The sequence below is a fragment of the Camelus bactrianus genome, chromosome 10 (assembly GCF_048773025.1).
Source record: "Camelus bactrianus isolate YW-2024 breed Bactrian camel chromosome 10, ASM4877302v1, whole genome shotgun sequence".
Classification (NCBI taxonomy): Eukaryota; Metazoa; Chordata; class Mammalia; order Artiodactyla; family Camelidae; genus Camelus; species Camelus bactrianus.
Window position 1 is genome coordinate 24,142,272 of NC_133548.1, and position 16,726 is coordinate 24,158,997.

General features: G+C 48.2%; 1 protein-coding gene across 1 annotated transcript in view; it reads right to left on the minus strand.

The window, feature by feature from the left end:
- Positions 1-16,375, minus strand: part of NAT10 (N-acetyltransferase 10) — a 37,919-nt gene extending 21,544 nt beyond the window's left edge. The window contains exons 1-10 of the mRNA XM_074372182.1: positions 15,319-16,375; positions 13,292-13,414; positions 12,776-12,867; positions 9,505-9,676; positions 7,953-8,075; positions 6,198-6,259; positions 4,698-4,812; positions 4,495-4,602; positions 1,284-1,417; positions 26-119 (exon numbers count right to left, since the gene is read on the minus strand). Coding sequence (XP_074228283.1) covers positions 26-119; positions 1,284-1,417; positions 4,495-4,602; positions 4,698-4,812; positions 6,198-6,259; positions 7,953-8,075; positions 9,505-9,676; positions 12,776-12,867; positions 13,292-13,399 — 1,008 coding nt within the window. The 5' untranslated portion in view covers positions 13,400-13,414; positions 15,319-16,375. The remainder of the gene's footprint in view (positions 1-25; positions 120-1,283; positions 1,418-4,494; positions 4,603-4,697; positions 4,813-6,197; positions 6,260-7,952; positions 8,076-9,504; positions 9,677-12,775; positions 12,868-13,291; positions 13,415-15,318) is intronic.
- Between the last annotated feature and the right edge of the window lie 351 nt (positions 16,376-16,726).

Consider the following 16,726-nt stretch of genomic DNA (forward strand, 5'->3'; position numbering starts at 1 on the left):
ATAAGCTCTTATCCTGATTTCCTACCTGATACTGCAGAGCATCAAATCCTTTAAACACAAATTCAAACAGAGTATGTAGGTTATCCGGGCTTGGGGATGTAACAAAGATATTGGAGTACCTGTTGAACAAAAGAGGAGGATTTTTTTTTTTAAGTAACGAAATCTAAGAAATGTTTAGAGAACTCAAAAAAAGAAAACACTGTTGTTTGCCCATTACACAGGTGATAACCAGAAATAATGGCAGAAAAAAAAGATACGTTTTGGGGGAGGAAAAGTAAAGCAGCTCAGGACCCAAGGGCATTTTTCCTCCCAAACTAATGAAAACGAGTTACCAGTGTGAAGGCAGCACATCCTGGCACTGAGCTGCCGACATGTGAAAGCCCACTGCTGAGGGCGCTGTGGGGACCACTCCCGCAGCATGCAAAGCGGCATGCTGCTCCCGGTCCTGTACCCTGGGACGAGGGGGCTTCACTTTCATCACTAGCTCTGCTGAGGGTTTCAAACTGTGAAGCTGGAGAGCTCAAGAGTGCTCAGGCCAAGACCACAGTAAACCTCCGAGTGATCCTTGTTGAACATCAAGGATGCTAATGGCTGAGGGGCCGAGCGGTACCACTGGAGCAGCCAAAGGAACAGAGGACTAGAAGTCAGGAGCTGAGCTCAGCCCTGGCACTACCGGCACTGACTTGGGGAGGGATCTTGGGTGAGTCACAAACTCCTGGGGCCTATGTTCACCCACCTATGAAATGCTAGCCGAGCTATTAGGAGCATCAAGGGAGATAATGCATATAGGAAGACATGGTAAACTCAAGGTCCATTATTTATGTCTGCAAAGCTGGAATTACATGCTCTCCTAGCAGCCCAGGCCAAAAGAACAGAAAGGAACATCACACTCAAAGGCAGCTCCTCAGCAGCAAACAGATCTAATATTGATCAAAATCATTAACATGTCAAACTTACACTTTTCTCAGTCAGCAAAGCTTGTCATACACATTTCCATCTCCTGAGAGTTTTTAAGTTTCTTACCACCATTTCTTTGCTCTCTTGTGTTCAACTCTAAATAGTGATCACAAAGGCCCTGGTGTGTGTGTCTGAGAGTGCCTGCACGTGTCTGTGCACCTTGGGGGAAACAGCATTGCTATTTCTAGACAGAAACCCCGGGTTTAGAGAAATTACACAGGAGCCTACTCAGACCCAGCAGCTGCCTCCCTGTCCCCTGAGCCCTGCTCCTGCACCGCTCCCTCAAAGCTCAGCGTGCCTGAAGATGGGGAATCACACTGCCTTACCCAAAAGCCACAGCTCCAGCAATAGCCAGCCCCAGGGCTGCAGATTTTCCCCTTCCTCGGGCAGCGGTGAGTGCAACAGTACTCCTCAGGGTCTTTTCAGAGATCCCCTCGATGAATTTCAAGACCGCTTTGGCCTGTGGAAAGAGAAAATATCAGATGTGCTCTGAGGACAGCCAAGACTCAGCCATCCAACACCATCACCGCAGAGAAGTCAGGCTGATGCCAAGGCTAAACCAGGGGGCAGTTCTTACAGGTCAGGAAGCAGGGCTCAGCACTTGGACTCTCACTCCCTTGGTCTCAATTAGATGCTGATAACCCTGAAATTCACATTTCCATCCTGAGCTCTTCCCACACCAGACTCTTATATACACGCAACTGCCTGCACGTCTCCACCTGTACGTCTAACCAACAACTCAAACCTAAAACTGAACGCCTTATGTCCTCCTCAGTCCCCCTCGACCAACGATCTTCCCCAGCTCAGTTAACTGTCCAATGGCTCAGGCTAAGAGCCTTCTCCATTTTCTGATTCATCAGCAAATCCTGTCAATACCACCTTCAAAACATATCCCTCTCCGTTATCCTCCTCTACCACTCTGGTCCCAGCTACCATCCTGTCTCGCCTCCACTGATACAGTCACCTCCAAATTAATTAGTCTTCCTAAGCCCACCTCCATTCTGCTGCCATCTAGACTCAACACAGTAGCCAGAAGGATCCTTTTAAAATTAAGCCTGGGGTTTCTTCAGCAGCTGTGCTGACACCGTAAATGCAAAACCCTCTGGTGGCTCCCATCACTCACAGAGTAAGCGCCAAGCCCTTCCAGGGGCCTGCACAGCCTGTACCGTTTGACCTCCGTCATCTCCTCTTGCCCATGTCTGCTCGCTCTGCTTCAACCCAAGCAGCCTCCCGAGCACACCAGGGGACTCCTACCGCAGGCCTGTGTACCTGGTGGTCCTCTGCCCGAGCACTCTCCCCACAGAGAGCCACCTGGCTCACTCTCTCAACTCCTTTAACCCTGCTCAAATACTACCTTCTCAACGAGGCCCTCCCTGACCACGGTACCTAGACTCACAGCACCCCGCCCTTCTCCTGGCACTCCCCACCCCTCCCTGCTGCTCTTTCCATTTTCCGGTCATATGCAGCACCTTCTGCTGTACTGCCTGATTTGCTTATTTCCTTGATTCGCTGTCTGCCCCATCCCATCAGAACATGAGCCCCGCAAAGCAGGTGTGTCCCTCTTGTTTACTGCTGAGCCTGGCGCCTAGAGGAGTGCCTGGCACCGGAAGGGAAAGCAAGATGCCAGAGGCATGAATGAGAAGGACCACGACACTACTCAGGGACCAGACTCCGCTCCCCAAGTGGGATCTGCCCTGGGAACAGGCCATTGAGGCTGGGAGGAAGGCCAGATGGTCCAGGCTGGCCTGCCTGGTCCTGAAGAAGCTGCCTCAAGTGACCAGGCAGCAACACCTAGAAGACACTGACTCAGGCCCAGGCAGTCAGAAGGGAAAGAAACGGAGGGGCAAGAGGAAGCCAGAGTCTCCAGATGGAAACACTCAGGGGGTATCCAGATCCTACTTGCCTTATCCTTTGCTGAAGGCTGTATTTTATCCTTTTGTTGTTTGCTTTAGAGAAGTTAAAAACTCTGATAAAACATAACTGGAAAAATCCAATAACACAATAAAAGAGTAAGGATCTGGACTAAAAATACATTTCAAAATAATATTCAAAAATGAAAAACCAATATAAAACAGCAGACTGGTTTACAAAAACAAATAGATGACCAGTTGTTATATTAAAAAGGTGCCTGCTTCTCTAATAAAGCAATACAAATTGAAACAATGAGTCTATGTTCCCATATCAGATTGGTAAAGACTTACAAGTTAGATAGTACTCAGTGTTGGCAAGGTTGCAGAGAAAAAGCCCCTTTCATACACTGGTGGTGGCTCCGTAACCTGGTGTGACACCCATTTTAATGCACACACACTCTGGTCCAGCAATTCCTCTCCTGGAAACTTATCCCAGAGATGGTGCCCACAGATGTATCTGTAAGAATGTCCTAACAGCATTGTTTATAACAGCAAAAGAGCTGGAATCAAACCCAATGTGTAGCAGGGACTACTTACACTCTGTACAGTGTGATCCCTCCATATATATATGTATTTTAAATATCCATTTATACGCAAAGAAAAAGATCCAGAAGGACACACAATAAACTGTTAATACTAGGTGTGTCTGCAGAGTGAGGCAGCCAAGTAAAACACCACTTTCTATTTTTAATGCACACTTTCATACTTACTGATTCTTTTTTTTTTTGGCCACGGGCCCCTTATTTTCTTATAACAATACTGCTGTACTGTGGTTTCTCCCTCTTCTTCCCTTTCCCCACCCTCTCTCTGGTGATAAAGAGAGGACCAGAAAGTGGCTGAGAGAGGTTAAAGCCTGCAGCCTGGGCTGCAGAGAGAGCTGTGTAGCTGGCGATTCCATTTCCAGAACGAAAAGAGAAACCAGCCTGTTGGGACTCAGCCCTGAGCGGGCGGCATCACTGCAACTGTTTTCCAGCACGAGGGCAGAGCCCAGCGCTGAGAGGCCTGTGCTGCTTGGTCAGGCTGGACCAGAACCCTGAACACACCTGACAGCTTGGAGGCCTCTGGGCCACGCCCATTCAGCTCCCATCACCGCCCAGGAAGCACCAGAGAAACCAAGTTTACCAGCGCCGGCCACTTCAGGGAGCACAGAAATGCATCCTGGCAGCTCCCAGCCCAGCCTGCTGTCTGTACCTGAAGACCAGGTACACATCCTCATCACAGGGGCCTCATCAGGCCTCACACTGGAGCCAGGGTATGTACGAGGGGCCTCCAGCTTCCCTCGCTTCCGCACAAGGCAATTTAAGCAAAAGCCTTCATGTCATCCAAACTCAACTAAAATGAAAGAAAATCAGTCTATCACCCTCTCCTGGAAAAACTGCTGAAGGTATTCCTCTTTAAATGTAACCCATCTCTCTCCAGCCCTCAGCTCCCTGAACTGTTAACTTGGGGGAAAGGCAGAGATGATACTGGGAACCCACACTGTTGCCTGTGCCTGAGTGTGAGCGACAGAAGAGTCTCCTTCCCCAGGGAGAAGCCAAGTCTCGACTTGTCCGAACTTGGCTTCTGTTGCTCCTTTCCCTCTCCACTGCTTAGACTGGGGTGGGGACATTCCAAACGCCAGGCTCACCTGGTCTAGGGTCCTGCAGCAGTCCACCAACACGCCCACAGGCTGGGTGTCCTGCAAGCTCTCCTTCAGCTCCTTCAGCTCCAGATCGGAGGGACCAAGGCTCTCCTCCTACCAGAGAGGGGACGAGTAGGTTTGCCACTGCCAGGGAGGATCAGCACAGAAAACATAGCCTCCCCCAGATTCCCGGACCCCCGGCAGCTCACCGGGGCCTGGGGAGGTAAGGCCTCAATGCTGGCGGCGTGGGAGGAGATGGGCAGGATGTTGAGCTGGTCATCAATGACGAGACACTTCTTACACGAGGCCAGAGAAAGGATAAACCTGAGGAACAAAACCACCGTCATGAGGTGTTGGGGGCAATTCCTACACAGCAAGGGAAGGACTTTTCTTCAGGAAATCGATCTAGGCCCACGTCTCTAAGAAAGTTGGAGAAAGCCAAACCCAGCTGGAAAGCAGTGCCAGATGATCCCAGTTTCCCTCACAAGGCACCGGAACACACACAGCAAATGAGAAAACGGGGAACTCCCTTAAGAGATTGATTACAAGCGCTCCTGTTGTGCAGAACCCCAGCTGCTCCCGGAGTCACCTGGCCCGTCCCACATCCTCCCAGGCTCACCCTTCGGGACTTGGTGTCTCAGCCATCCTTGACTTGGAAACTTCAAACCCACCCCACATATGCTCACCAGCCACACAGGGAAACAGACACAAATGGATTTACCTTCTGCCACAGGAGGCAAAAATAAAGGAAAGGGAGGAGAGGAAAGCTCCCTTGAGAAATACAACCCACATTGTAGACAAACACATTTGGCCATAAGATCCAGCTTCTCCCTCAGCTGCAAAAACAGGCCTCACACACCTTCACCAGCTTCAGGCCCCTCCATGAGCACTGGGCTCCCTCCAGGCCTGCTCCTCCCGAGCAGCAGCAGAAGTGGGTGAGATGTGATCGGCCCCACGGCTCTTCCAGGCCAGGATTTCTAAACCTCAGCGCTCCCGGCAGCTTGGCCCAGGTAATCCCTTGCTGAAGAGGCTTTTCAGTGCCTTTTAAGCTGTTTAACAGCCTCCTTGGCCTCTACCCTTCACCCACACCCAGCTCATGATAAAGTGTCTCCGGACACTGCCAAGTCTCCCCAGAAGCAAAACTGCGAACCACCGATCTAGGCCACAGCTTCTTCCTCCCCAAGGTGTTCCATAGGCTGCTAGCTGGTGTTCCCTAAAAAGGGCTTTGTGGTCAGATAAATGGAGGAAACGATCAAGCGGGTCCCTGCTGCTCTAATACTGTTCAGAAGCTACAACAGGCACACGCGAACCTTCATAAAGGAAAAGCAGTGCCAGTATTTCCCAGAGAGACTGGGCCAGAAAACTCTTGTGCCATAAGGTCCCTCTTAAACACGAGTGTTCTGGGAAACACATCTGGGGAAAGAGTGATCCAGACACATTGCCCCTTTGACAGATGCGGAGGCTAAGAGCCAGAACGCGGGAACGACTTGGTTAGCGCCAGGAGGAGGACGGAGTCCTGGCCCCAGCCCTCCACTCACTGTTACTCCCAGTTAGCGCCACAATTCCTGCTGCTGTCAGGACTCCAATCACTTGGGGCTCCCGTACTACCTTCCCTCAGACAGAGCCCAGCTCTCACTCAGGTCCAAGATGGAAATCTTCCCACTGTGACTCCCCACATTGAGGGACTAAGAAATGTGCTCCAGACCTACCTCTCATTGAATCTTCCCACCACATCCTGATGGGCCTCAGTCCTGTATCTTGAATGTACGTCCTAAAAAGACAATATCCATTAACAAAGGCACCCAAATAGTGCCGAGGCTCAGCGTCCAAACGTGAGGAAGTTCCATCAAGTAACCCTGGGATCAAAGAGGCATCAGCAATGCTGCTAGAGACAAAAAACCCACTCCTACCTAAACTGCTGTGCCGAACTGGCCAAATGTGATTTACTGGAGCTGGGATCAGACACTAAATGCAATGATTCTCATTACAACAAACGTCCCCTCACCTCATCTCTGACTTTTCCCACTTTATCAAGCATCATAAATGTATTCATTCATTCAATGAAACACACACGTCAACACCAGACAAGCTGAGCACACACTGGTGTTCAGTAAAGCATGACCCTATTCTCATGGAGCTCACAGTCAAATGGTTGGCTAGAGACAAACAAGTTCATAGATACAAATTTTGGCAAATGCTGCGAGTGAGAAACCAGGTGCAGGGACAGCCAGTGGGGGTGGGGAGGGGGGCTACTTATACAGGAGGTGAGGGAAGGCCCTCTGAGGTGATAAGCGGGCAGCCACGAGAGGGAAGAAGAATAAACGAAGCGACATGGGCGCAGACATTCGTTCATTCACAGGTATGTAAAGAGGGCTGACTAGAGGCCAGGCACTCTTCCAGGACTGGGGAACACACTGGGGAGGAAAACGAAGCCCCTGCTTCCGTGAAGTGTGGAGACCAGCACAGGCAGCCAGACGATAAACAAGTGTCTAACTTTAAGTGGTTGTAACGTGCTTTGAAGAAAACTGAAACAGGTTAAGGAGTGCCAGGTAAACCACACGCTGCAGAGTGTGGGGGAGGCTGCACCGGGGAGGCGGTATTCGGGCAGGGACCTGAATGCAGTGAGGAAGTCAGCCGGGTAGATATTCCCGTGGGGAAAGCTAGCGTGCGGGCCCTCAGGTGAGTGTACTGAGGAGAGGGGGCATGTCTGAGGATCTTCGAGGAGGCCAGAGGGGTGGTGGTGAACTGAAGAGAGATGGGGAGGGGACAGGAAGCAGGCACTAAGGTTGGAGAAAGTCCATTTCACCAGATGGACACAGCTCACGAAGCCCTGAGGCCAATGTGAATAGCTCCTGAGCAGTTGGGCCATGGATGTGATGCAAAACCTGTCACTCGGAACACCTACGTGGCCAAACTGCTGCGTCAGAGCCCAGCCCTGCCCCCAGTGAGACACTGCCCCACTTCCGGCTACGTCCTCAGTCTGGGGAGAGAAACACTTCCCCCCACCCCGCCCCACCCGGAGTCAAAGTTCTTGCCAGTCTGGGAGGGGGATGGCAACGTTCCCTCGTCACCCGCTAGGACAAGGCCCAGGGAGGAGGCCTGTGCGCGCTCCCCTTCTACAGTATCGACAAATGTAGGCAGGCACTTCGTGGCTCTCCATGGAATACTATTTCAGAAATGTAACTACACAACAGCTGCATCACGTCTGGAGCTCACTCGTGCAGAATCTGCAAATGCCTGAAAGCAAATGCACAACTCCGAGGTCCCAGCCCGCTTGGGGCCGGTGGGGGGGAGGGGGTTCCTGTAGCGACTTCCTCATCAGTTGCAGTCAAAGAGCTCCCAGTCCCGAGGCTGTACCAGCTGCTCACTGGAACTGCCCGACAGGAATTCTTAGAAGAAAGCAGCCTACAGTAGAAACAGACTGATTCAAAACCCCACAACTAGGTTAAAACATAGACACTCACCATGGTCATCGTGTACAATTGCCTGAGTGAATTCATGGTCCGCAGGAGGATGACCACCAGCCCACCACCTTCCACCGTTTCTACAGTCCTGGCCAGCAAGTTTGGAGTCAAAGCTTCAAAATCCTGGAAGAAGGAGCCCTTAGAACCAGCTGGTTATGCAAAGAACACCTACAGGGAAGCTCAACCAAGGGTCAGGTGATAAGGTATAAGGAGGGTTTCTGAGCACAGACTCAAGACCATATTCGTCACTTGACTCACCAGGACACACACACACCCCTACTTAGGGGACCACGGAAGAGAGCCCAGTTCTGGAGAACAGGTGTACCTGATTCAACATATCAACGTGCTTCTCATAATCTCTGATAAAATCTTACTTGGAAAGAAGTTCTCTAATCTTCATTGATTCACACTTGGATTTCAGAAACGCTCACATTCACTTTCTGCTATGTTTACAGATGGAAACTGTTTAACAAAACTCAGCTGCACCACATGAGGGAGCCACTGCCTAAAGGAGCCATCATCACTGCACCTGGTAACAGTGTGGAGCATAAGCAACTCAGAGAGCAGGTGAGAACAGACAAAATGCTCTTTCCAGCCTCCAAGGTGGGATGCAAGCCAGTAGAGTACAGACGACCCACTGGAATGCAGAAAGAAAAACCCAGCACTTCTACTCAAAAATTCCAACCTCATTTCTTAAATTTATAAGCTATGTTTCACAGTATGTGTAATCATAATATTGCATACATAAAATAAATACATAGTAAAATGTGGCAATCTGTGCTTAAATGTGGAGATTTGTGCTTAAATGTCTTCTTTTTATGGGGCTGGGGGAGGGGCATCACAGGTGTCAAAGAATCACAGACTAAAACAAAGATCACCAGAGCTCAAAAGAAGGAAAAATGTGGAACTTTTAATGTGCCAGGCAAAAGAATACATGCCACTGAAGAAATTCACCAGGTAAGTTCTCTGAGGGGGAAAGTGAGGGGACTTTAAGGACTAGAAGGGTGGGAGTGGGGTGAGGGTGGCGGTGGTGATGCTAGTCAAGCACTCTGGATAGGATGTAGTACACAGGTCTGCCCCCAGTTGGCTAAAATAAATCGAATTGCTCTCTGGTCACCAAAGTCTTCAGGTAGCTCCAGTGAGGGTCTGGGGTCCTAGGGTCAGTGCTTCACCAAGCTTGTTAGACCCAGGTGTGATGAAACATCACTGCCAGTTTTGGCATCTCTAGACAAGTTCTGCTTTAGGTAGAAAATGTTCTTTTTAGGGGGTGGGTAGAGCTCAGTGAGTTCAGTGGTAGAGCGCATGCTCAGCATGCACAAGGTCCTGGGTTCAATCCCTAACTACATTTAAAAAAAAAATGTTCTTTTTATATGGGGTGAGTTACCAAGTTTCCTTTGGAAAGTGGCCAAGTCTTCCACTGATAAAGCTTGAGGGGAGGGGTGTACATGTGAATCTTCTCTCCTTTCTGTACACCCGTTCTCATGGGCACCCAGACAGCCCAAGCACCCCTCAGTGCTCTGAGCCCAGGCACGGGCTGGAGGAAGTCACCCACCTGGAGAACACACATGCCAAAGGTATTGCCCAGGATCTTGTGGGTCTCATTGTAGTAGCAGTAGCGAATGTTTGTGGCAGCTACGAAGAGTTCAAATGGGTCATCTTGCTTTATGTTCAGTGTCCCATTCTTTATTTTTTTCTGCAGCTGTCGCATTCTTTTCTTCCGATGACTGCAATCAACCCCCCATCCCACGAGAGCCAGTTAACTGGAGAGGTTAGAGTTGGGAGCAGGGGACAGGCTCAACAATCACCTACCTAGACCCTCAGTGCTGGAAGGGAATGTGGAAACTGTAGGGCTAGTCCCCTCACTTTGAATGTGAAGGAAACTGGAGAGACATTAGAGCAGAGCGATGAAGAAGAGGGGCTTCAGAGGGAGACAGTGGCAAGCCTGCGTGTGACCCCTGCCATTGTGCTGTCACCTTCAGCAGGCACTTCACTTTACACAAAGGATAATGGGAGTCCCTACACCTCACATTTGGCCAGAGCTTGAAACCAAACCTTGGTGGCTTCATTACCTCAGTCTCAAGCCAATGCTTCAGTGACACAGCGCTGCTCCCCAGAGGACCTGGGAAAGGCACTGTGACGGTGGGTTACTGTATCTATGATTCCTAAATGAATTCCTCCACTTCCTTCCCAGATTGTGGGATCAAGTCCTCCAGGGAAGACCTAATCTAAGACAGTACTGATAGAAAATATATCTGGATAGGGAATGGAACCCGGACCTCTCTCAGAAATCCCTGAACTTTTCTTTTGTCTTTAAAAACTCTGAATACCCAACTGTCAGTTAACTCTTTTACAGAAGAGAGAACAAGAAAACTCCAGAATTGAGGATTATAGCTGACCAAAATTTTATCACAGTTCTCTAACTGAATAGCTAGAACCAGGCCTCCCCTGGGGCCTCCCCCTCCTCACACGTCAAAGGAGGCATTTGGGCGAGTTCATTTCCACCATTCCTCCAGCCTTAGCCCGTGACTCGGCATTGGCCTTAACCTAATGCTCTGCCCCATCAAGGTAGGGGTGGGAGAGCTACCAGAGGCACAGAGGAGTTTAAAAGTGAAATAAGGTGAGTTAAGTTTGAAAGGCAAATCTGCCCAGAATACTGTGAACTGTCTAAATCTGCACCCATGTGGCATTTATCAAGTGAACAGCAGTGAGAATTAGAAGCCCCAGAAACTTACAGTTCTGCTGACACGCAACAGGTCTTATTCTCAATCTGTATTAAAAATGCTTACTTGCTCAATTATGAAAGAATGTGTCAGTTATGGTTTAAAATTACATACCGGTGATATACAGCTAAATGTAAACAATGCACAAGTGTTGAAATTATGGGTGCTTTTTATTTTATTTTATTTTATTTTCACCTTTGTGATTTGTCTGTATTTTTCATACTACTTGCAATAACGCTTTTATTACTTTTTTTTTTAAAGGCAAAACTACTCAAAATCTAGCTTCTTTTAGGAAAAATCAAGTCTCTTTAAGAACAAAGGATACGAACTAATCAAACTTTGTGCCTTTGGCACTTAAGTAAAATGGAAATAATTTTAAAGCCTATTAATAATACATTCAACTCAGGGGAAAAGGGAAATAGCTCAGTGGTAGAGCGCGTGCTTAGCATACACAAGGTACTGGGTTCAATCTCCAGGACCTCCATTAAAAAAGAAAATACATTCAATTCGACAAATATTAACTGAGCAGCTACTACAAACATGTCAGATCATTTGAAAATATGAAAAAATTAAGATAAACAGGAGATGCTTCCTCAGTAAATGAACTCACTTGGAAATCAAAAAAGACCAGCGTACAAGTGACCATATCTGGAGGAAGGGAGAAGGAGGGTGACAAGCACTGTAAGAGAAGACAAGGGCTGAAGAGGGCAGAGGGGCCATGCGCTGCAACGAGGGGCTTAGGAAAAGCTTCCTGAAGGAGGCAGGCCCTGAAAAGTGGGGAGCATCTCAGTAGGTGAGGACAGAGAGGTGCAAGTGGCACCCTGAGTGGAGGAGGGAGCAGGGGCCAAGGCGAAGAGTTGCCCACAGCAGAGAGCAGCCAGAGCCGGAGGCACGTCTCAGAGTCCACAGTAGAGACAAACACATTTGGGAATAAAGGAGGGAGAAGAGGCCCAAGGACAGAATCCCAGTGCGAGCTGGGTTTAGGGTAGGAGATGAGATCAGGGAGAGAGAAGAGCTCAGGAAGGTGGTCCGAGTGTCAGAACGGAGAGCTGTTCTGAGGTGACCATATCGTGGGTTATCTGTCAAGGAACAGCACGCACACCCCAAACTCCTCCACACACACAACTGTAGGCAGAGCTGCCAGGTTCCTGCTAGGTGACCCACCCCCCTCCCCTGGTCCAGGGGTGGGTGTCCCTCTACAAGAACTTGGGAGAGACTTCCATGTAGCTGAACCAGAAACATGTAAAACTCAAGTGCTGTTTCTGCCATGGGGAACAGACGGCAGAAGGCTGATCTCAAGTGGGAAAGGACAGAGCAGACAGGAGAGACGAGAAAACGAACAATGACTGGGGCATCAGCACTCCAGCTGAGCCACTCCTGAGGCAGAGCTCAGATCTCACTAGCCTGTATACTGCTGACCCTCGAACGTGAGGGCTAATATGCGTATAACCTACAGTCAGCCCCTCCGTGACTAGAGCTCCTCTGCATGAAAGGACTCAGCCAACCATGGACCAGGTAGTACTGTAGTATTTACTACTGAGAAACATCCACTTATAAATTGGGCCAACACAGTTCAAACCCAAGTTGTTCAAGGGTCAACTGTACTTCAATGAATTCCATTTGTGCCTAAGCATGTTTGTGTTGGAGGTCTGCTATATACCACAAGAAGTCTTAAGTTCCACAGCTTCAAATAAGAAAGCCAACTGTCAAAAACAGCAATAGACTAGTAGAGGAAGAGCTCTGAAAAGGAGAAAGAGGGAGAAGAGTTGTTGCATGAGGCATCAGGTCATCAGTGACTTCCAGAAATAACTGAAGGAATGTGCATTGCATGGGCTTAATCAGCTTAGAAAACTAGGAAGAAAAATCGCATGCAGAAAGTAAGGAATTAGGCTGGGGACTTAGAGAACACGAAAAGGATTTGAAACTTACTATCAGGAATGAAAAAAGGACCTCAGCTCTGTTATTTTCTCTATTGGAAGCGTCCTCAGAGATAGCACCTTCACTAACTATCCCTGAAAAACTATGTCAAGGAATCATTTCCCGGCATTTAGCCAACGAACAGGAATGGGAAGTGGTATGGGACACTCAAAGGACCAAGCTTACCTGCTAAACCCCAGCTCTTTCTTATAACACCACAGCACTGAAGGCCGAGCCTTCACAGTTGCTTTCGACAACATGTGATGGAGTAAGACCACCTGCCAAAGGAAAAAGCCACAGACTCTCAGGGCCAAAAGAGACCTTTAGGACTGCCAGGCCCAAGACTTCATTTGACAGATGTAGAAAATAAACTGAGGGCCAGGACAAGGGCCCAGGTCCACTGGCAAGCAGTGCCCAGGCTGGGACTAGAAGCCAGGTCACGTACACTTACCCCTATGTTCAGTCCACCACCCCAGATGTTGAAAGCTGTTAACCTAATAATGTCTGCTAATAATTCTAAATATACAGTACTTACCACTTCCAAGAAACTAAGGAATGTTCCCACTATGCATTTCATTTAAAGAAAACCAATCGAAGGGACCTTAATGTCATTACTGTAACACCCCAGTGGGTCTGCAACATGCTGACTGTGGGACAGGACACAAAGTAAGCATTTACCAGGAAGCATTCACCAGGTCTTACCTGATCCTTTCCTCGATCTCCGACCACAACAAAGAGAGACCTTTGCCGCTCAGCTACCCCATTCTCAATGAGAATCCGGATTCGGTTATCCACTTTCTTCCGATGCATGGTGAAAAACTATCACTAAAACAGAAAGAAGGAAACACGACTGGACATGACTATCCATGGTCTGGCTGAGGAACATTAGGTGGCTGCTTCCTGTGGGGCCAGGGGCTATGCCAGGCACACTTATAAGTAGCATCTTATTTAACTCTCAAACAGCTCCCTAGGGGAGACATCAGCCTCATTTTTAAAATTAGGAAACTTAGGCTTGGGAGGTGAAGAAAATGTTCCCTCGGAATGAGAAGTCAACAGGGAAGCTGCAATTCACACCTCTGTCGAGTTTTTTTAAAAAAAATCTGAAACAATGTTCAAAAAAATAGAATGATTAAAATATATGATATACCTAAGGGAAAATAAGGCAGTTTTCAAAAAAAATTGTTCAAACTCATTTTTAAAACTTATCTAAGGCTATGGATATAAACACTTACAGGATAACATGGCAAGATATGGATGTATGTAACACGCAAAGAAAAACAAAAAGACTGGAAGAACACACCAAAATGTATTTATGGCTGGTGAGATTGCATGTGATTCTTATTTTGTTCTTTTGTTTTTTGGAATTTGGGTTTTTTTAATTCACGTATATTACTAACAATGTCAAAGAAAAGAAATCAACAAATATACTATGATGGAATGTGTCCAATTGTTTCCTCAAAGGAGAGGAAACTATACTGAAGCCTGTACATATAGATTTCAAAAGTTATTGTGATTACATATGATAAAACATTGTATCATTATCATAATATACCAAAGAAACACCAGAAATATTGTTTCTACAGTGTAAAAATGACATGCTACTTAGAAACTCCAGTGTTTGTTATATTCTACACATAAAGCTCATTAACTGAAACTTGACCTGCCTTAATTGTCCTTCTAGCCTCTTAATCCAAAATGGATTTGAAGTTTTATCTTACTGTAAAACACTACGTCACAATTGATGTTTCCCATTCTATAAAGAAAGAGCCAAGTATAAATACTCAAGTACCCCAAGGAAGAAAAGTGACGGAGACAAGATTCACATTCAGGTCCCCCTGTTTACAAAGCCTGAACTCTTTTCAGTTTACCAACCTCCCCAGTTTGTCAGCTGTTGCCGGCCACACAAAGATCCCACATCAATCAATCAATCAACAACTAATTATTGCTTTCTGCTCTAGTTATTGTGGGAGCCCCAGAAGTAGTACCAGATAAAGCCTTGACTTCAAGGAGCTTTAAATTTCCTTGGAGAAAATACTTAAGAGAAAGAAATGAGGGATAATCTGTCTAAAGACAGATAAAACTACATGTAAAAATAATAGCTACAGCCAGTGGTCTGATTAAAGTCTGAGGTTACTGTGGGCTAGAGTTGCCATGGAAGGCTTAACGGATGAGGAAGGCCTTGAAGGAAAAGAAAGATTACTTTTCATTCATTCATCTATTAGTCTGACAAATAAACATAGCACCTATATATACCACGCATCATTCTAGGAGCACTGGCAAACAAAACAAATCCGGAATGTGCCTGCTGAATAAAGAGTATAAACGAATAAGCATAGCGAAGTGGCTAAGAGTGTAGGAGGATCTGGAATCAGACTGTCTCAGTTCAATGCCCAGTGCTTCAACCAGGAACTGTGGGCAAGCTCCGGGAAAGCTAAAGTGTTGTCCCCATCCACTCACCCCGACCAACCACCCCGATCCGAGCTACAGTCCCTAAAGGGTGGAGATAGAGCGACGCAACCCGCAAGAGTGCTCGAGAAGCACTCCCGACTGGCCGCCTACTAGGGAAGAGGGTCCTGTCATCTAGGAGCGCCGGTGTAAGGCGGCAGTCCGCGTGGGCCGGGCATCGGCACGGATGCAGAGCCTCCGTCCTGGAGCCAGTCTCCTCCGGGTCCAAGAAAGACACCGACAACGACCTCAGCACCCATCCCCAGCCACCCTGTGATGGGTACCTGCGCCCCGAGCCCGGCGGACTCCAGCCAGCAGGGAAGTGGAAGCACGTGGGGATACCGAACTTCTGCGGGAGAGGCAGGGGCAGCGGACTGCCCCTAGCGGATGCCTAACCGCCGGTTCTCAGAGTTCGCCTGGTTCCGCGACGCACGTCCCGCTCAGGCGTTGGTAGGCGGTGTGTGCGCCAGCACACTAACGGCGAGGCGACAGCGAGAGAGAGGGGGCCTTTTTCACCCCTGTCTCTGAGTGATGACGTCAGAGGCCCGGGAGGCGGAGACACAGCCTCTGCGGCTGTGTTTAGTCTCTACACGCGGTAGCTGTCGTGCTGGGTGTAATTTGCCTCTTCATACCAGAACTAAGATACCCTGGCTACAGAGGGCAGAATAAGCATGCAGATGGCCGCACCCGCAGGGCCTGTCACTGCGCTAGGGTAGCCTGGGTACCCAGATAGATCGGGGCCCCTCACGGTAAGTGGTCCAGGGTTTTCAGTGTTAGCCTGGTTACGCGAGACGACTGTCTAGGGGGTCTGTACGTAATTCTGCCCAGCCTCTTAAAAGTAACTTTCCATTTTAATGTGCCAAGATGAGGAAACTTGATCAGCAGACCTATCGCATTAATTCCACTTGACTCTCTTCATCCTATTGATCTTGTAGACCCGCCTGAGCAGTGGCCAGATAGGTTTTCTTTCCACCATTGCGGCCGCTGTACCTTGCAGGCTCCCTTTAAGCCTCTGTCTGGCTGCCAAATACTGGCGCTCTTCTGAAAACCAGTTCTGGTGGTCAGCTCTCGTTCAATTACTTTCCCTCCCCGCCACGGTCCCAGACGAACGGGGTCAAGCAGTTGACTTCAAGGGCCACCTATATAGTTTTAGTTCTGGGGGGCCAGATCGCTGAACTTAAACAAATCCAACTGCTTCCTTGACATTTCTCAGAAGCCTCCGATCAGAATTTTGAGGCCACTCATTTCCCTTTCTTCCTGAAACTCCTTCCTCAAATCAAAGTGTAATTCTGTACTTCCAAATCTAATGTAATTAGCAGTACCACCCATTTAGTCCAGCACCCATCATCAAGTATTTTACAATTTCCTCAATAAAATGTCAATGTCAGCTACAAGAGATAAAATGACCAAAGTGTTCCTGCCCCTCATGAAACTTACTCTTGGATAAGTTTAGTGTTAAGAAAAAAAGTAACCAGTGAGTAAAATCAAGGGCACTGCTTTATAAGTGGACATGGAAGGACTCAAGTGGTGACACTGGACTGCAAAGACATGAATTTATAAAGAATGAGCCTTAAGAACATTTTCAATGAAGCGCTTTCCAGTGCGGAAATGTAACACATGAAGTGGTGGGGAAAGTCTCAGCAAAGAAGCCACTGTGGCCAGAGTACAGTGAACAAAGTACAGGAAAAAAAC